Source organism: Pseudorasbora parva, chromosome 14 (genome assembly GCF_024679245.1).
Source record: "Pseudorasbora parva isolate DD20220531a chromosome 14, ASM2467924v1, whole genome shotgun sequence".
Classification (NCBI taxonomy): domain Eukaryota; kingdom Metazoa; phylum Chordata; class Actinopteri; order Cypriniformes; family Gobionidae; genus Pseudorasbora; species Pseudorasbora parva.
The window spans coordinates 34,087,855-34,110,169 of NC_090185.1; the positions used below are offsets into that span (position 1 = coordinate 34,087,855).

Below are 22,315 nucleotides of genomic sequence, written 5' to 3' on the forward strand. Positions count from 1 at the left end.
GGCAGTACCGGGGCTTTTAGGGACGATGCTGATTCGGGTGACAGATAGCTCGCGAGAGCATCTTCCACCCGCGGGATCGTCCCGTAGCCTGCCTCGCGCGCACCCATAACATTAGCATAATCTAATACTGGGGGGTTGGATATGCGCGCGGAGTATGGTCTATTCCAGGACCTACACAACTCGTTGTGCAGGTCCGGAAAGAACGGCAAGCCCCGGCGAGGCGACTGAGCCCGGCGCGAGAGAAACCGGTCGTCCAGCCTGCTGGATGGCTGGACTTCCTGCCTCTCTTGTGGCCAATCGATATTTAACTTGGCCACGGCACGAGTCAGTACCTCGATAAGCTCCTCTTGGGCGGGTGGGTGCGGTGGTGACATATATGCGGCCCCACCCGCCTCGATGTTGATATCTTCCGGATCCTCGGATCCGGAGAGAATCAACATCTGATTCTCCACCCCGGGGGAAGAAGCCGCTTCGGGTGGGATGTGGGAGAATCTCTGAACTATCAGAGGAAGATTGAGAAAGTGCCTCGGCAGTCTCAATCTCCGCTGATACGTCCAGCTGCGAGCCCCATGATCTGCGACGCCGCGCCGCCTCAGCGGTCGCAGGCCCAGAACCACGGGGCTCGCGTGGTTGGCCGGCCTCGTCAAAGACCGCCAACCGAGACCTCAGCACCCTGAGCGTCAGCAGCTCGCAGTGGCTGCAGGCGGCTCCCTCGAGAGCCGCCTGAGCATGCTGAACGCCCAGGCACTGTACACAAAGAGAGTGCGTGTCCGTTCCCGAGATGTAGCGGGGACACGGATGCACGCACCTCTTGAACTCAGAACTAGACATATCTTCGTTCTAGGTCTCTTTTTACTGATATAATATATTATATATATGGGACAGACAACAATAAATAGACAGACAATGTTCAAACACACACAGAGCATTATGCTGAAGAGCGATAACTGACGCTACTATGCGCCGGGCTCCCCTTTATAGCTTCCGGGTATGCCGTCACATCTACGTCATGACGTAGGACCAATAAGGATTGGACTAGTTTCATTCATACTTCAGACGCGTTCATGCTAAGGGAGTATCCCCAAATCGTCGTTCCGACGCAGTGCGAAGTTCCCTCGATATAGGGAACTATACATCATTAAAAAGATCTAAGACTAAATTTTAATTTTTTTACCTCTGTTTTATTCTCAAATTCTTATAGTAACCGTAATGTGTTAATATGTGCCAGGAGTTATGAATATGATCTTGGGCGTCGCTACCTTTTGATTGTAATATGCGCGTCATTTGCTCCCATTCATAAAAAACTCCTCTGTGGTCGTCATGAAGACACTCGACAAAACAACTTCCCTCAGGGCTTTTACTTCAAATGTGTGCAGATGTGGAGAAATATTGATAGATTCTCACATATTTGAGTCAAATTTCTATACAGAGAAGTATTATTTATTAAATCTTTATCCAAAATCCGCGGATGTATGATTATGAGCGCAGTATACTGTGATATGCTGTGTTTTCAATTCACTCTGGCAGCCGGAGGGCGCTGGAAAGCTGTACTACTGAAAATTCACTCCCATGTGGAACACATGAAGAACAGACACACCATGTGACATTCAGGAAGTATCTGACATTTCCAAAACAGCTTCCAGAGATCGTTATATCGCTATTTTATGCATATAGACACGTTTTAAGACCATAAACACACAATCGCGGCAATATATGGTTGGTCTGTGTTCTTTATGCCATGTTGGGTGGTTTCATAATAGATAATATTTATAATGCAATGCTATTCCACATAGCTTTTAGCATTGTATATTTTCTGTCAGATTTTTTGACCCGAAGCTATATGAGATCACATATTGTTATATAAAACACTCGACTTATAAATTATAAAGTGATATGAAGCTAGTTTTGAATAAAACATGATTTTAATCGTATAAATTGTTGTTTTGCTGGTGTGCTAAGCTAACATGTTAGCTTGCCCTAGATGCACCTGCCACTGAGTAAATACTTTATTTTTATGAACATTTTCTAAATGTAAAACTACTGAAATGCTTATTTGGACGAAATGCATTCAATAGAGTCTCAGTGAGGGTAAAGTGAGAGGTTTGATTTAGAAATGAGGTTTGAATAGAACAGTTTGAATAGAGAATCGTTAGTAATTATAATGCAGACAAAAGAATAATAATTGGAGCCATAACCAGTCTGCAGAAGTGTGAATGTGTGCCGGGGAGACAAACTGAATGGGGCAGTTTGCACCTCTAAACAATAGAGGCAATATAGCGAATGAAAGCTGAGAAGATGTGGCAATAAACATCAGTTGATATTTCAGCGATATCTCAAAATAAAATCACATGAAACGATCTTGTAAAACGTTTAATAAAATTCAGAGTTTTAGAATGATCATCTTCAGATCTGAAATATAACATGGTCTGACTTGTGGCTTTAGCTGTAGTGCATTTCTAGATTGCTACAAGGCCCACTTCAATTTTATTTTCATAAAGATATTTCATACAAATAAATTTCTAATAACTTTACAAAACTTTGAAGCTTATTATAGCTTTTTTTGATTATAAAAAATATTATCATTTTGACTTTACAGTAAACTGCTAGGTGTCTGCTTTCAAATGAGACCATAGTAGTTCGAAACATGAAAAATTGGTGATGTGAAAGCTACCATGCAGACCTCAGGGGTATCGAATTCGAGACTGCCTGAAGGAGGTGGTCTGAATTCGGTTGAGCGCCCAAACTGTGCCACGAATCATGTGAATGAATCATGTGAAACAGGGGGGTGAGCAAAAAAGTAACCTACACAGGAGTTTTATGACGATGCATTTAGTTCAATAAAACATGTAAGTGATGATAGGGTTGGTGATTTACCTTGTATACGAGCGAGAGCGGATCACAACAAACATGCCTAGTGTAAAATCATCCTGACACTAAAACTCAAACGGGCATTTTTGCCTCATATCTTGAATTTTAGGGACATTCTTACGGCATTCTATAGGCTTCATCATACAGTGAGCTATTACCCTGCATCATATTCTTCATCAATCAACTGTATGGAATGTAAGATGACCTAAGTTGGTCTGGGGCTGACAAGTAAGTTAAATGCGTTAACTCTTTCCCTGACAAACACAGAAGTTTCTGTTATTTGTGAGAAAACACTTCCCAGCCAAAAACAGAATTTTCGTTGTTTTCACTGTTAGACGCTAGGAGGTGCTATTATGCATCTGAATAAGTACAGAATCTCTAGAGCAAAACACACGTGAGGAAGACGCATTTAAACAAGCGATCTTATCTAAGCAGATGCATATCCAAAATAATGTGATCATCAACATTAAATATCATATAAATCAAAACTATCTAATGTTACTGAACAAAATGTGGACCCAGGACGAGCTGCAGGACTGTGCAAGCATTTGGGGTGTTGATGTACTTGATCTACTCCATCTGTGATTGATCATCGTTCTGAATCTGATGTGGATGTAGTGTTTCACAATATTATTATTTTATATTATATATATATTCTAAACTTTTATTCAAAATGTTGCTCTTTTATGAAACGTACCCATATTCAAGTGTTGATAAAATGGAAAGCATGAAGCTAGAATAATACTTTTTAAGTGGTTTGGTGCAATCCTCCACTCCCCCAACACTGTTTATGTATTTATCTTTTTTTTTTAATAGCGGCAAAGTTCAGGCAAAAAGAATAAAAAAAAATAAAAAAAACATAACAAAACTTGGCCATGGAATACTCACCACCACATTTCAAAGGTGATATGGGCGATTGCCAAAATGTTGCAATGCTTTTTCTGGATGGAATTATAACTAAATATTATGTGGACTGTATACCACCAAATCCATTCTTGTTTAAAAAATGTGCTGCAATCTCACAGTCAAAAATCGCAAAAACAGTCAAAACGCATGTAGTATTCTAGCTCCAAACTCCGGTCTCAACCCATACAGATATTGTGTGTAGTAAATCACACAATGGAGGTTTCAATGTTTTCCACAAGGTGCCAAGCAGTCTCTCTAGTTGCTTAGAAACCAAGAATTAAAGTGCTCTCTCTTGCTTTCTTTCTCTTGGCCCCCCACTCATACACTGCATGCATAAATGCGTCCACTGCGGCACATCTGTGGTCAAGGTTCTCAACTTTGACTCTGACAACTTACAGGGCTCATCTATTTACTACACGGTGCACTGAGTGTAGTTATCGTTGCGCTAATGTTCTGCTTCTTTTCATAACATCTGCAATGAAGGGGCAAGAGTAATTTGTTTGATATCTGCTCCCCACCCAAAGCAATTTTCCCAGAAGCCTTCATGACGCATGGTTCGTAATTTGGACTTTGGGGGCCACCATACTCTGTCCTATTACTCGTAATTAAGCGCAGTGTGGCATTCCTAATGAGATTAACAGCCCTGTTGCTATGGATACTGGACGAGATCTAACTCTTTAGCCTTCGGTGTGGTTGGATTCTTCATCAGCTCACCTCCTCCTCCTCCTTCTCAACACACTCAGCGCAGAGAGAGCGATAAACGGGATGCAGATTCGTTCAAGTGTGGGAAGCCGTGGCACAATGCTAATTAAGTAACCCTGGTTGCACTAATGAGAGGTGTGGCCACATTGAATTGCTTTTCCACCTAAATAAAAAATAAAATAAAAATAAAAAACCTTTAAAAAAAAGATTTTTTTTTATTAAAAGGTAAATATATATATATATATATATATATATACACACACACACTCACCTAAAGGTTTATAAGGAACTACCTTAATTCTATGTGGCATTGATTCAACAAGGTGCTGAAAGCATTCTTTAGAAATGTTGGCTCATATTGATAGGATAGCATCTTGCAGTTGATGGAGATTTGTGGGATGCACATCCAGGGCACGAAGCTCCCGTTCCACCACATCCCAAAGATGCTCTATTGGGTAGAGATCTGGTGACTGTGGGGGCCATTGTAGTACAGTGAACTCATTGTCATGTTCAAGAAACCAATTTGAAATGATTTGAGCTTTGTGACATGGTGCATTATCCTGCTGGAAGTAGCCATCAGAGGATGGGTACATGGTTTTCATAAAGGGATGGACATGGTCAGAAACAATGCTCAGGTAGGCCATGACATTTAAACGATGCCCAACTGGCACTAAAGGGCCTAAAGTGTGGCAAGAAAACATCCCCCATATCATTATACCATGTTCTCATTCTGTTTATGCCAAATTCTGACTCTACCATCTGAATGTTTCAACAGAAATCGAGACTCATCAGACCAACAACATTTTTCCAGTCTTCAACTGTCCAATTTTAGTGAGCTCATGCAAATTGTAGCCTCTTTTTCCTATTTGTAGTGGAGATGAGTGGTACCCGGTGGGGTCTTCTGCTTTTGTAGCCCATCCGCCTCAAAGTTGTGCGTGTTGTGGCTTCACAAATGCTTTGCTGCATACCTCATTTGTAACGAGTGGTTATTTCAGTCAAAGTTGCTCTTCTATCAGCTTGAATCAGTCGGCCCATTCTCCTCTGACCTCTAGCATCAACAAGGCATTTTCACCCACAGGACTGCCGCATACTGGATGTTTTCCCCTTTTCACATCATTCTTTGTAAAATCTGGAAATGGTTTTGCGTGAAAATCCCAAATTGTGAAATACTCAGACCGGCCCGTCTGGCACCAACAACCATGCCACATTCAAAATTGCTTAAATCACCTTTCTTTCCCATTCTGACATTCAGTTTGGAGTTCAGGTGTCATCTGGCATAACCATCAAATTATAAGAAATAATTACTAAAGTATTAATTAAAAACATTTTTAAGATCAAAATTTTAAATTATATATATATATATATATATATATATATATATATATATATATATATATATATATATATATATATATATATATATATATATATATATATATTTTGATATTAAAAAAATCAAAAATTTGTATTGAGTTCCTCGAAAAAATTCAGTGTAACCATGAAATTATAAGAAATAACTACTACACATATATATATATATATATATATATATATATATATATATATATATATATATATATATATATATATATATATATATATATATATATATATATATATATATATATATATATGTTAATGAAAAAACATAACTTTTTAAATTATTTTTAAAAAAATGGTGCCAAAAAATATAAATAATAATAAAAAATTATTATTAAATATTCAATCATTATTTTTTAAATATATTTTAAGGTAAAAAACATTTTTTTTTAAATACGTTTTTACAAACATACACCGCGGATGTTTTGAAAAGATTTGATGACTCTAAAAGGTCATGTGGTGTAACCAGAGATTATCGGCCCTGTTGCTATTGATACTGGACCAGATCTAACTCTTCAGCCTTTGGTGTGGTTGGTTTATATAGTTCTTCATCAGCTCACCTCCTCCTCAACACACTCAGTGCAGAGAGAGCAGGTTCGTTCAAGTGTGGGAAGCCATGTCCCAATACTAATTACGTAACCATGGTTGTGCTAATGAGAGGCGTGGCCACACTCAATTTCTTTTCCACCAAAACGGCGTTGTAATTAGTGCGCAAAACTGTCCGCTGCGGTAATTGTCTCTGGCTTGTGTCACACGGTGCTTACTTTCTCAACACTGCCTTCTTGTCAGTTGGCATTGCACATTTGATCTGACACCCCGCGTACGCTTCAGAGCTTCCTCATTCGAGTGTTTGCTACGATAATTAACTAGCGTGGAGAAAGATCCCTCTTTTAGCAGGTCCCTCGACACACGGGTGCCACTGAATAAATATGCGGAGAGTATTAGCTCATCATGGCGTGATTGAAGGGGCGTGACTATGGAAATGTATTATGTGACAGTTTCTTCATGAATCTAGTATGTTCTTCTGCTTAATAGATCCAGTTGTGAAACAGGAATTAGCATCTTTTTTTCATTCTCGGCTCATGCTGTTTGGGGTTTTGAATGCTGGAGGCCATGTCTAAAGTGATAGACGTTCATTTGCCTCTTGCTAGGGGGCTGCAGATTTTGTTAGACACCGAATGCTAAAGCTAATTTAAAAGACTGATATTGTATTCAATAAAAAAGTTTCACAAGAACACCCATGGCACTAACAACAAAGCCAATATATTTTAAAATCTAGTTTAAAAAGGCATTTGGCAAGTTCTTATAAATATTTTTGATCTGTATTAAGTGTTTGGTCACACTTTAAATAAGAGGCCAATTCCTACTATTAACTATCTCTTTTTTTTCTCAATAAACTCCTAATAACTGCTTATTAGTAGTTATTAAGGTAACTGTTAAGGTTAAGCATTGGGTAGGATTAAGGATGTAGAATAAGGGCATGCCTGATAATGCATTAATATGTGCTATATAAGTGCTAATAAATGACCAATATCCTAGAAATATGGATATTAATAAGCAACTAGCTAATATTAGTGTTAACAAGTTTGTAAAATCATGCTTTTAAAGACACGCACACACACAAAACTCAACAGTTTAATTAAATGTCATGTAGTGCAACCAAGTAAGGAGTAATTTAATACTTAATGTATTTAATATAAATAATTATTAAAAAATTATTAAACATTATATATTTTAAAAACTTTAATATCATTTTAATCAAATATTTTAATTTATTGACAAAAAAAAAACACGTGGTATAACCATCAAATAACAATTAAAATCATTATTAATTAAATTTAAAGGAAAAATAAGGATAAAAAAAGAAAAGATGAAAAGAACATAAAAAGGAATATATATATATATATATATATATATATATATATATATATATATATATATATATATATATATATATATATATATATATACTTTTCTTGTTACATCAAAAAGTAATATGATTACGTAAAACTTTTGTCATGCGGTGCAACCATAATAAGGATAAAAAAAGAAAAGATGAAAAGAACATAAATATATATATATATATATATATATATATATATATATATATATATATATATGTATATATATATATATATATATATATATATATATATATATATATATATATATATATATATATACTTTTCTTGTTACATCAAAAAGTAATACCATAATAAGGATAAAAAAAGAAAAGATGAAAAGAACATAAAAAGGAATATATATATATATATATATATATATATATATATATATATATATTCCTTTTTATGTTCTTTTCATCTTTTCTTTTTTTATCCTTATTATGGTTGCACCGCATGACAAAAGTTTTACGTAATCATATTACTTTTTGATGTAACAAGAAAAGTAATCCATTACAAGTACCGCACATTAGAGGAAAGTAACACATTACAAATAACTTACATTATGTAATCACATTACTTTTTGGCAATAGATGAAACTTACTTTAAGTGCAAATAGCTGTAGATTCTATGTAATAAGTTAAGTTAAGTAACGCATTACAAGCAACATACATTATGTAATCAGATTCATTTTTGGATAACCAAGTAACACATTACAAGTAACGTACATTATGTAATCAGATTACTTTTTGGATAACCAAGTAACACATTACAAGTAACATACATTATGTAATCAGATTACTTTTTGGATAAACATGTTACAGATTACAATTAACGTACATTATGTAATCAGATTACTTTTTGGATAACCAAGTAACCTATTACAAGTAACGTACATTATGTAATCAGATTACTTTTTGGATGTAACACATTGCAAGTAACGTGCATTATGTTAAGAGTAAAGTAACACATTTCAAGAAATGTACATTTTGCAACCACATTTATTGTTTGATGTTACGAGTAAAGCAACGCATTTTCATTGATTTTGAGAACTAAAATTCCACATAAAAAATGTTGCCATCTGCTGGCAGTGTATAGGATGATGCAGTAGTGTCCACTGTAGCTATGCCATCAAATCCCAAGAATATGCAAGACAATAGCTTTCTGAATAACATTCCCCACTGTAGTGACCTCTGTGTATGAAATGGTTAAATACAAGATCATCATAGAGGCTAGACATTATTAAATCACAGCATTCTGCAGTCTAACATGTTTGTATATAAACTAAACTGTATAGTTGACCTAGGCAAAATAAATGCATTTGCTAAGTAGCCAAATAATGGGCAGGATAATGCACAGATAGTATAATACAATGCCTTTTGTGTACATGTCAGAGTCCAGGTCACCCTGGCAGGGTTTCATTTGCGATAATGACTAACTGACTTAGATGACATTAACTATTAGACGACAATGGGTGGGAAAAAAGTGATCGCAGGAGATATTCAGTGTGACTCACATCCAAATAAAGAGCAACCATAATCCCTCAAGTGACAGAAGACGCACTGGCTCCGTCCCTGAGACAGACATAATTAGCTCATCGGCTATAGGCTCTATTCTCCCAGACTAATCAAAGTTTGAAACTCCGGGGAAGTGCATAATTATACCCTGTTGGTATTAGGGAAAGTATCCAATGATAAGCTAATTAAAAATGAAGAATGGGTGAGCGGTTTTGTTTTCAAACAATTCTCTTTTATATGTCATGCTTGATGTTCAATTTGTGTAAATACCTTCTATTAATTTAGTGTGAACTGAATAAAGTCAACCTAGCCTTTGTTTCCCATTTTTTTCATTGTGGATTGCCGGCCCTTATTCAGTTTATTGTAAGGAAGGTTGGCACGGCAGCAGGCAGTGAATACATCAATCCGCTATTTTGGCACATAATCAACTCAATGCAGATTTGTGGGGATGTTTCAGCCATTTCAGAAATTACAGCTTGTAGGTTAGTGTTAGCAAATTTTAAATATCCTCATTGAATATGTGTCTGCACTGTACATCAAATAAAAAGTTAGATTTGCAATTTGCACCTTGATTTAAACAGAAAAATGCTTCACTAGCATTCTAAAGTTTGGGGTTGGTAATATTTTTAATGTTTTAGAAAAATAAAATAAAAAATGTTCTGCTCACCAAGGCTTCATTTATTTAATCAAATAAACAGTAAACACTGTAATTTTGTGCATTATTGTTAGTATTTCAAATAACTATTTTCTATTTGAATATATTTAAAGATGTAATTTATTTCTGTGATTAAAGCTGGATTTTCAGCATCTTTACTCAAGGTTTCAGTGTTACACGATCCTTCAGAAATCATAATAATATCATGATTTGATGATTATTAGCATTTTTTATTAATTTTGAAAAGGTAAACTTTTGTGACATTGTAATTTAAATAGTAAACATAAAATGTCATGAAGGGCAAAATTAGCTGTATAGACCAAAACTACAATTGCCACAATTACAACCAGGCTGTAAATATTTCTATTTTTCTGCTGTAAAGTTGGGAATTTTAACACGGAGCTCAATGAGATTCTGCTCACTTTTGGAGCCTGTCCCTAGTGACTGGTCAATGAATTGCAGTTTAAGTCACTTCAACAGAAACTGGGGGAGGTTGCTGCTTGGTTTCATCATTTAAAAACCTTTATAAATGATAAATCTATATAACCTGTGATTGGCGCCACCATGTTCTGCAGTTCAGAGAGTCCTTTCAGTCTGATTTACAGCATGTGAACTCATCAGTTTCTCCCGAAATACATGCAAGTAAGTGGCTGGTGAACTGGGAGAAGAATAGAGTTAACTTTATGGGTATCTGATATGAATAACACTGTAAATTCAGTAAATTATATTTGAATGTATTGTTATTGCTGCTTCCATTGATATCAGTGTGTATTTTACACTCTCTGTGTATTGTTTTACTTCCACACGAGGTGGGAGAACCCCCAAATTCGTCATTCCGACTCAGTGCGAAGTTCCCTCGATATAGGGAACTTTAAGCTGTAGCTGCATGTGCGACTCCTGTGACCAGTCCCTAAAACCACAGCCCTAGAGCCCCCATTCGCAAAGCAGACAGCCACACCTCTCCGTCCCTTTCGACTGCTCATTTGCCAGATCAACATCTCTCTCCACGCGTTCCCGAAGAGCAAATCTCATTCTCCGTTGGTCACAAGGGAAACTGTTATCCCAACACATTCTCACACCCAACTCGTCACATATGGACGCTTGACCAGGACCCCTTGTCGTCACTTTTCAACGAACTGGGCGTACCTTTATCGTCAATTTTTCGACGCGCTGGGTGCTCCATTCATTTCAATGAGAAACCTTTGGCGTCATACACAGACGCACTGGGAATGGGAATATTATCGTCATTGTGAAATTTATTTTTTGATTTATTTATTGAAATTATTTATTGGTTTATAATTTTGCCATGGAGCATCCAGCGCATCGAAAATTGACGATAAAGGTACGCCCAGTTCGTTGAAAAGTGACGACAAGGGGTCCTGGTCAAGCGTCCATATGTGACGAGTTGGGTGTGAGAATGTGTTGGTTATCCCTCAGGGTAATGTACATCCTGGGGATACAGCATCAGGGATAGACAAACTATCGAGGCAGGGGCTGAGGCCCGGGGAATGGCGGCTCAACCCAGAGGTGGTGGAGTCAATATGCTAGAGGTTCGGCCTAGTGGAAGTGTATCTGTTTGCGTCTCGAGAGACATCCCACTGTCCACTGTGGTTCTCCCTCACGCATCCAGCCCCGCTGGGGTTGGATGCCATGGTACAGACGGGGCAGAGGCTGCATCTGTACGCATTTCCCCCGATCGCTCTGCTCCCAGGGGTCCTGGAGAGAGTCCGGCAACAAGGAGTCAGTCTTCTTCTGGTGGCTCCTCGTTGGCCGACTCGAGTTTGGTTCTCGGTTATAATAGCTCTGCTGGTGGGTCCCTCGTGGCCTCCTGTCGCAGGCATGGGGCACAATATTTCACCCCCGCCCCGAAATATGGAACTTTTGGGTCTGGTCCCTGAGGGGCCAGCTACCGAGTAGATGGGCTACCAGCAAACATTATAGAGACCCTACTTAGTTCCAGGGCCCCATCTACAAGGAGACTGTACAGCCTCAAGTGGAATGTTTTCGCTACTTGGTGTAAAGAACGTGAGGTGGACCCAGTTAACTGCCCAGAGGCTTCAGTGCTGGAGTTCCTCCAAAATCGTTTCTCTGCAAGGCCTACCCCATCCACACTTAAGGTGTATGTGGCAGCTATTGGAGCTTTCCACGCTCTGCTAAGTGATAGGCCTCTGGGTAGGCACCATTTGGTTGTATGTTTCCTCCGTGGGGCACGGAGGGTGAGGCCTGTAGTCTCTGTAGTCTGTACCAGAGTACCAACATGGGATCTGGCAGTAGTGCTCGAGGGTCCGGCTGAGGGCCCCTTCGAACCACTAGAATCAGCAGAACCTAAGAATCTGACGCTTAAAGTAGCATTCCTCCTAGCTTTTACCTCTCGTGGGGGATCTTCAGGCCTTGGCAGTTAGCAACATGAGGTAATTTCTCGGAATTGTGTGCCTCATTTTATTTAACGTTAAACAGAAACATTATTAAAGTGTAGGCTACTGTGCGGACTGAATGGATATTGCATGAATAAAGAATCAATGCACTTCTTCCACTGGTTTGATTTCTCTAAATTGCTTGCACAAAACTCTTGATCAGCACTCAAAATGTGTTTGTTCAATTAAACAGTTATGCGCAGAGAGCGTGAAGAGGGTCGCACACCGGACACGAAGCTCAGCACCATGTCTCAGGTATCTCGCACCGGACACGCACATTATATACATGCAAGCTCAATTTGAATCGACTTCTGACAGTAGAGCTGCACATTGACGATTTGACGGAAGATACACCAGTTGTATAGCTCTTTATAGTCAGAAGTCGATTCAAAATTGAGCTTGCGTGTGTATAATGTGCACGTCTAATGTGAGATACTTGAGACGTGGCGCGGAGGTCTGCGGTCTTGGCCATTAATTGATTTACTTGTTTTTGTGTAGGTAATACATTGTCAAATATGTTTAAACTTAAATAGACTACATACAAGTAGTTATGTCTCTTTGTATTCATTTGTTCTGTTATTGGCATAATGCATTGGGAATAAAATGTGCACCTAGAATATTCAAACGTCATTTTTGAGCAATTTTGACAGCCCTAGACCATACTTGCCTACCCCGAGGAAAACAATGGTATAATAGTACCTTTAAAGTTAGAGTTATACGTTTTATTACCCAAGGAACAAAATTGTACCTCCACTTTTTTTCTGAGAGTGTAACAGTATAGTTTTCAAAAACATACACTTTGAAACCAATTTCAAAAGCTTGTGTTTTCAGGCTACCAAAACGCTGTTGTTGTGTAAATGAACAACCAAAACACATACAAGTGTAGGGAGGTTAGTGATTGCGGATACAGCTTAGATCAACATTCAAGCCCCACCCAGAGTGAAATCCCGTTGGTCCAAAAGGCTTGCTCCACATTGTACTGCATATTAAAAACTCCAAATATTCTCCAATCAGCTTTGATTGCATCCCGTCATGCAGCCGCTTCGGGTTTAGTGTGGGCTGATAAGTTGGTGAAAACATGTCACACAGCACTTGTAAGATATAAGAAAAGTCCAACTCCAAGAAAAATAAAAAATGCTCATTTGCAGCTTATTTCTGCACTCACTGACTCATCTGTCATGTTACATCAAGAACCAAAAAGAATAAAGTATGTGCCAATTTGCAGGTAAGTTCATTGATGTAAAAAACTCATGCACCAAAGCTGTTTGCAGAAGCAAGCCAGCTTCCTGTTTTAAAATTCAGAGCTTTTATGAAAATGCTAATCCTAGGCAAATCGACTGCATAATGTTGTTAAATATTAATACCTCTGCAGCAAGCAAAAAACACATTAGAGCTCTTTTCCACAGCACATCCTGATGAATTCAATAATAACCAACTCCACCATAATCCAGCGCCTTTTCTGGGAATGGATTCAACTCTAGCTTTTATCGCAAGCCCACTAAGGAAGAAGGATAAACCCAACAACCCGCTGTTGTCTCCTGCTAGCATTCCGATAAGAGTCAGTAGGTGTGCATTCAGTATCAGCGTTCCCAGTACAGCTCATTGCAACATGACCTTTCATGGCCGCCTGTGCCCAGAGAGTGAGGATAAAACATCACTTGACGCTTCCTGGAATGCTGCCAAAGGCAGGGACCGGTTTGCCATGAGACAACGGTGAGGAAAGACACAGAATCTCTGCCGCTCTGGCCTTGCAGCACCGTCTGCGGGACTTTCTCTTAAAAGCTCTCGATAGGGAGACCCGGGGGTGATGCCTAAATGACATTTTCTTTGGAAGCCGTTGGCGATCCTTGGAAAAGGATCCTCATCAGTGACTCAGTGAAGTTATTGTGGTGCTAAAAATCTCAAGTGTTTTAAAACTTGAGGTGCACTAGTCAAGGGGGTGATATAGTTAACTTCAGATGTTGTTAAACAGAATGAAAACATGTGAAAACACATGTAAATAAATGAAAAATTCCACCATAAGATTTTCCACCAGAACAACAGAGGAAACGGACCACAAAAGCAGATGGTTTAAGGTAATGGCTACAATGGTATTCCATGTCGCAATACTAAGAAGACAATTGGCACAACATTTCAACACGTTAGCGAATAAAACAAAGGATAATTTTGAAATTTTTCTAAGGATTAATTTAGAAGTTTTTGGCCACTTTGACATTGAAATTAGCTATATAACTATGCTAACAGCTAAAACATGCTAATCTGAGATGTTTCAACCACAAAATAAATAAAAAAATGTAGAGAATGAGCAACACAGTGCTTAAGTTCTAAGTTAAAGACTTAATCACTAAATATCTCAGAATTGTGTTTCACATACTTGAGTACAGTCCAGTGTTAATTTCATTGACAAATAAGTTTTGTCAACAAACTTTTTTCATTGACGAAAACTAGACGGTTTTTGATGACAAAAACTAAAATAAAAATCTACTGTCATTGTTGTCAACTAATCAAAACGAGACAAAAATGTTAGGCAGGGATTAGGATTTAGGATTAGGGAAGAGATCCAGACAGAACTGATGTCCTGTGTAACTGATGCGCACATTTGAATTGTATAACGTACGGTGGCTCAGTGGTGCAGCCATTTTAAATTAAACCACAACACAAAGGAAAAAAGCCATAACACAACGAAAAAGCCATTACACAAAGGAAACAAGCCACAACATAACGAAAAAGCCACAACGCAGCAAAAATGCCACAACACAACGGAATCACCAAAACACAACAGAAATGCTCCTGACCACGAGAAGGCTCTCGGAGTGGTAAAGTTAGTTTCCTATATCAAAGGAACTTGTCGGAACGACGAATTTAGGGAGTATGACCAAATTCGTTGTTCCAATGCAGTGCTCGTTCCCTCTCAGGGAACAAGGGTTATATACATAACCCTAAACGTTTTTCATGTGGGTCTAACAGGTAAGAAATACTACAGAAATTAAATAAAGTAATAAGATACAAAATAACACGGGATAGTCTTCATTGTAAAAATTAAATACAGATTAATGCTTAGGTAGTTACACAAGTTAATCAGTCAAGAGCAGCAAGCGATTTTCTCATTGTCTTTTGCAGCAGGTTTATTAGTTTGCTGTCTCTTTAATGGTGTGTTCACACCAGACACGAATGAAGTGTAAAGTGTGAGTGATTTACATGTTAAGTCAATGCAAAGATGCGAACAGAAATTCTCCGACGTGATTTGCGCAAATTGAAAAATCTGAACTGTGGCGGATTTTCGCGCCACGTTACCCATTCAGGAGCTTGCTCTAGAAGTGACAACAATGATCAGTATGATGCACCTCCGCACTTTATAAAAACATGAATAAAAAGGATCTTGCTTGGAATCTAGTAAATGGTAAAAAACATGCTTTACTCAATTTGAGCTATACATATTATGACTACATGTAAGTTAAAGCCAGCAAATTGATCTTATTCGCCGTATTTTAAAACAATCCATGTCAGCCATTTCACCTGGAGATGACTTGCACATGGTGAAGCAAGTAAACTCAAAATGTTCAAGCACCCAACTATGTGTGAATAGCATGATTTATTCACGCAAGTCTGGTCTGGTATGAATGCACTTTATCAAAAACATGCATTTTCTCTCAACTATTTACATTCCAAAACTGACTTTGTTTACCTGAATATCCATCAAGAGGGGAATTTTGACATAATAAAAAAAATAAATGCCACTCCTAGTGTGCATGAAATGTAGTTTTTTTGAGTTTTTCAGGTGAGAATATATTTGTTTAAAGGGGTACAGCGCTGGAAAGATGAATCTGTTTTTAAACTGAGTCATAAATGTAGTAGAAATGTGAAATTATTTTTGAATTTGGTGCGTTCTAGACTGAGAAAAGACAGAATATGTATATTTCTGTCATGGGGATGAAAGACTACAATTCCCAGAATGCTTTACTGCTCTGTGAGGCCACTCCCAAAGCCACCAATACTGGATTACTGTGACTGAGATGGAAAAGACACTGCAATTAAATACTGAACGTATCTGTTCAATATAATGATAGAGTCGCCGCGTGAGTCTCACAGCACAACGCTACAGGAATCAGATTACATTTAACATCATAAATGAGCTGATGGGCTCTCATGATAAGAGCTGAGGTAATCGCGATCTCCCATCCCCCATGTGCGGGTTGAAAACGTGTGGAAATAGCTCCCTCTACTGGCTGTAGTCTTTAGCCTTTAGCCAAACATTCCAAAGGTGAAGCAAATATCGTCAATTCGCGTCATGGGAGGAATTTTTCCAGAAATAAATTGCATAAATCTCTTGTCTCAGGGGGATATGAGAAGGGGAAGCACAATCATTTTAATAGACTCTAGGGTTTCTACTGATACAAAGCCATATGCTAATCACTGAAGTAACCCTTTAAAGTTCAAACCTGTAGTTTATTTATAAAGATAGGACACATATTCTGTGTGATCCGAAGGTTGTTGAGGAAAGCAGTGATGTTTTCTTCGTAAGACGACTGAGGGTAAAGACAACAAATCCCTGTAGGACTGTTTGCGGGATTCTCTCGCCATTTCCTGGATTTCCCCTGTGTGAAGAGGCCAGGACGGGGGTTGAGGCGCAAATGACATTTGCTGCAGGAGCCGTAGGCGATTTTGCAGACAGCTCAGACAGACTTCTCATCTGTGACTCAATGGAGGCCGGAAGATGTGAATCACAAGTGGACAGCATTCGCACCCTCACTTTCTTCCTTCTTCTCTCCTCTAATAACACAGCTTTTCCTAGGCTGCACATAAAAAGGATTCCCACAATGCAAGACAAATCCATTTACAACATTATTGAGGCCAAGCGGGAACAGCCTGACAAATATTAAGTACTGTACATACGATGAGATGCATACTTCCAGGCAGTGGCAAATACAATTATTTTTTGCCTTCATGTCTTTGTGGAAATTAATTTTAAAAAAAGAGATCAAGTTTTGGGATGAATTACAACCAGATGTCAGAGAATTAAATTTAGTTGTTGTGAAAGAGATGTAGTAGGCAACTGTGGCATGTATGGCGAATTCAAAAGATGTCACATGACAACATCAGATCCTATCATTGCATTTTATTTTTTTATTTTGAATCTATTGAGGAAATTTACATCTATGAAAAGCAAATTATGACTTTAAGGTGAAATGGCGATCTTTTAACTACAGCAAGAGTTGATCTGTGAATCACTTAAAACACAATTAACAAGGAGTTAATATAAGATTAACCCCTAGAGTTTGGCGGTTGTGCCGGTGATACCACCTCGCTTTTTTTCTCATCAGTGCGAAAGAGACTCAAAATACTTGATTTTGGTCATTCAGACAAGTGTTATACATCATTGTAGTCTAAAAGTGTCTACATTATTTTCTGTACACTCACAATAAAAACAAAATGTTGTGCTTTTTGCAAAATAAAGCAAACATGTTGCACAATCTGTCCCCTCTTTCTCAAAGCCCATTCTGATACTTGTTAGAAAATGAACTGTAACTTAGTGAATACTTGTCACACAAACATGAGACATATGTCTAAAGAAACGTTGAAATGTCAGGTTTTACATCACGTAAATCAAATATTATCGGTTTATGTAATCTGGTTGAAAAGAAAAAGATGTCACATTTGTGAGCTGCCTCATTTTGTGCTAATATGTTCTTTTCAAAGGCTAATTTGGACATTCTCCATGCGAGGGAATTAGAGAGACTGATTCATCCATCGAATGGTTTGAGAAACATTGAACATTGTGGTGATGTGCAATGTATATTATGAGAAAATGAAAATGCTGACCTTTGATTTCCTGTTGTTGGAGACTAAAGTACATTTTAAAATAGCATAGTAGGGGCATTTTAAGTAAGGGATAATGTACACCCAGCCGGTTGTTATCGCAGAATAAACCCCGACAGAGTGATCAGGACCCCGAAACGAAGCGGAGGCTAGTTGTAGTTGTGTTTGAAGTCCATAAAAATGCAGCTGTCTGTCAAATAACGTGCTCCACACGGCTCCGATGTGTTAATAGAGCCTTCTGATTTGAATTGATGCGTTTGTGTAAGAAAAATATCTATATTAAAAACGTTATAAAGGAAACCTGCCTTGAAGTCTTCCATTGTAACCCACGGCTGTTTGAGCCACAAGATGGCGCCAGCGTTAAGCATAGAAGTAGTACCGGTCAAGATAACTCGTAGTACCCGTATGAGCGGGTGTTATCTGGAAATAACGTACCGCTGGAATGCGCGATTGACCAATCAGAATCAAGTATTTCACAGAGCCGTGTAATAAATTGTAATAATATTTCACAATATTACTGTAATATTACTGTTTTATCAAATAAATGCAGGCTTTGTGTGCATGATACTTCTTTCAACAAAAAAAAAATCTTTTGATAATTTAAAATATAATAGGTATATACATTTTGTTTTCATGCTATGTAATAATAAAAATCATGTTTTCTGTTAAGAGTTGACATTATAATAAGGGTAATATAATAGTTGCTATGATCCTGTTATTGGTAGCCTCACAAAATGTTTTTGTTGTTGTTGTTGTTGTTGTTGTTGTTGTTTTTTTCACAAACACATTAAAAATGTCAGGTATATAAAGTTTACTTATATCCTTGAACAATATTTATTTCCAGATATAACTGTGTACTCAAAATATGCCTTAGACTCTCACTTTATATTTTTAACTATATAAGCTATAAACAATTTTCATTCAATATATGATCACTATAAAGATACTGCTTTACAGTCAAGGTAAAAAATAAAATAAAAAAAACATTACACAAAACACAAAACATTTTCTTTGATTTAAAGAGATTTTATAACTTTAACTAACATGCTTGGCAGAATTCTCTTTAAAATGTTGCTCCACCATGACAATATTAGACCTAAAAGAGAAAACTGATGATAAAAGTGTCCCTTAAAGTAATATTGAGAGTGAGAGTTCATAGTCGAGCTGTGTACGAAAATAGTGTTATTTTGCTTAATTTAAACTAAGCTTTATTTATGGCTTCCGTGTGCGTGCTCAATAATCCCAGGATGTATAGGTATGAACAGATTAATGATATTATTAATGCACATATAATAACCTCCAGAGCAAGGATTTCTCATATACATTATTGGTTCAGTCAGAGGTAAAGGTCTTATGCCGCCTTTGCTATTAAGATGAATCTTTTAAATATCCCTAGCAATTATCTGGACAAAATTATATTATGTTTAACTGTTACGCTTGGCTGTGCCCAACTGATGGGTGTAGAAAGTGCTTCCTGAATCACCAGAAAGAAAATGACAAGAAAGAAACCAGAAACCTGCAAGTTGAGTAAGTCAACATTATATATATATATATATATATATATATATATATATATATATATATATATATATATATATATATATATATATATATATGCAATGAAATTATTGCAACATCCCTTTTTTCTGTTCTTCTTTGGATCACGGTCTCATGCAAATGCTTTTAAACCATTTAAGCATGATGAGAGACAAAAGAGAATGCAGTGCACACACACACACAGACACACATCCCAAAAACACACTCACAGGGGCGCTGCTAGCAAATTTTGGGCCCTATGAAAGTTGGGCCCCCACCACACCCAATCTAAGCTAGCTATTCAAATCTAAAATACCCCTCTGCAGTAATTTGGAAGTGACTGCAGTACCCGTTTTGGGCACAATCATACATACACTTCCTTTCAGTACAGAGGAATTTCATGCTGGAGCAGATTTGAGCAAACAGTTTTACTGCTAAGTGTGAGCGGTTCATTAGTGGAGCATTTTGTTGGATTTCACCGGAAGTGCAGATATATATATATATATATATATATATATATATATATATATATATATATATATATATATATATATATATATATATATATATATATATATATATGCTATATTTTTGTGCATTTTTACAAGGCATGTAAAAATTTGAACTGGACCAAAAGAAAATATTGAGCCCAATATGTGGAGGGTGACATTTATTATAATGGTTTTATGTAAAGGTTGTTTTAAGTTAATCTAAATAAAAAGCTGTTATATTTTTAAAGCGTTCTAAATGATAAAATGTAGCGCTTTCAGCTATATTGTAATGCTCAATGGCTATAGTTAATGGCTAACATTTAAAATCAGTTTAATAGAGAATCAACATCAGTAGTAGTATTAATATTGGCGATGCCTTCTTTTTAAAATATAGACTACGGTATGCTGTGAAATTATTGCACTAAAAAATATATTAAAAATATCATGTAATGTGTGATTAATCGCGTTTAATACAAGTAGTTAAACGTATACAATAGTTACTTTTAATTGTTTGACAGCACTATAAATAATAAATAATATAATGTAAATGCTAATAAATCTTAGGGACTTAAATATTAATATTACAAATTACTTAAAAATACAAAATACAGCAGACTAAGTAAAAACTAAACTAGATAATTCAACATCTAAAAAATGCATACCTTTCTTTCCAGATTTTTCTTAAATTGAATAAACAAACAAACAAACAAACAAATAAATAGATAAATAAACAGATAAACAAACAAACAAATAACTAAATAAATAAATAAATAAATAAATAAATAAATAAATAAATAAATAAATAAATAAATAAATAAATAATAATTAATGTCGATCTATATTCAACAAAATATGAAAATAACTGTATTAAAAAATGGCCAGATTTTCTGAAACCGAATAGTAAAAATATAAATTATTTAAACAAATAAATAAATGATTTGTAAATAATAATAAGTAGTATTAAACAAAAAAGTAGATAAATACATTTAAAAATATTAACAGATTTTTCTTGAGTATTGAGTATAAATGGACTAGTATTGCTTCATGGCTTTATCTATGGATGTTTTGGGAACCAGTATAGAGTGAAGCTGCCTAAAAATGCAAGTTTCTTTTCACTAACTCGTTAAAATCAGGGTGGAAGGAATCTGAAACACATTCTCTCATGAAAATGCTTTGGTGGATTAAAAAAACTCACGCTAAGTTGAAGAGTTTCTGTCCACTGTCCAATAACTTTATATCCAGGAGTGCTGTTGATATTCATCTGGTACTGGAAGAGATCGTAACGCCCCGGTGCATCACCATTCCGATTGAAAGTGACGGATGTTCCAGCGCTCCCTACGAAAGAAAGAATCATACTTAGAAATGTACCATCAACATTGTCAGATGAAAATGCAGTGTCTCAACCATACATCAAGAAAGAAAACCTGACATGCCTCGCAGACAAAAAAAAAAAAAAAGTTACACTCCATAGAGAAAAAAAGTTTGTTTGGTTGTGACATAAAATACAAACAACACGTGCCCCTCAGGCCAAGAGCGGAGACTGACATGTCCTGACACTCAATCTCAGCTGATTGTTTGAAGAGCTGTACCTGCAGGGCTTGGCATTCACGATCACAAATCTGCCAAAACACAATCAACAGTGTGGCTTTCTCAAGCTCAGATGAAACATCCTCTCCTCTCCTCGGAGAGGACAGGCCTCTCGCTGCGGATGGTGACACATTCTCATCACACTTATTACACCGGAGTCATGGCTTGTGTGAGGAAGAGATCAGCAGGACTTTCTGATTGGAGAAAGGTAAGATCAGTGATTTACTGCTGCCTGCTGGATACACGGTGTCTGTCTGTCTATCTATCGTCTGTCTGTCTGTCTGTCTGTCTGTCTGTCTGTCTGTCTGTCTGTCTGTCTGTCTGTCTGTCTGTCTGTCTGTCTATCTATCTATCTATCTATCTATCTATCTATCTATCTATCTATCTATCTATCGTCTGTCTGTCTATCTATCGTCTGTCTGTCTGTCTGTCTGTCTGTCTATCTATCTATCTATCTATCTATCTATTGTCTGTCTGTCTATCTATCGTCTGTCTGTCTGTCTGTCTGTCTGTCTGTCTGTCTGTCTGTCTGTCTATCTAT

General features: G+C 37.1%; 1 protein-coding gene across 3 annotated transcripts in view; it reads right to left on the minus strand.

Annotated features, from left to right (window-relative positions):
• grm7 (glutamate metabotropic receptor 7) overlaps positions 1-22,315 on the minus strand; it is a 354,975-nt gene that overhangs the window by 84,139 nt on the left and 248,521 nt on the right. For all 3 annotated transcript variants that reach the window (XM_067416302.1, XM_067416303.1, XM_067416304.1), the window contains one exon: positions 21,383-21,522. In XM_067416302.1, the coding sequence (XP_067272403.1) occupies positions 21,383-21,522 (140 nt within the window). The remainder of the gene's footprint in view (positions 1-21,382; positions 21,523-22,315) is intronic.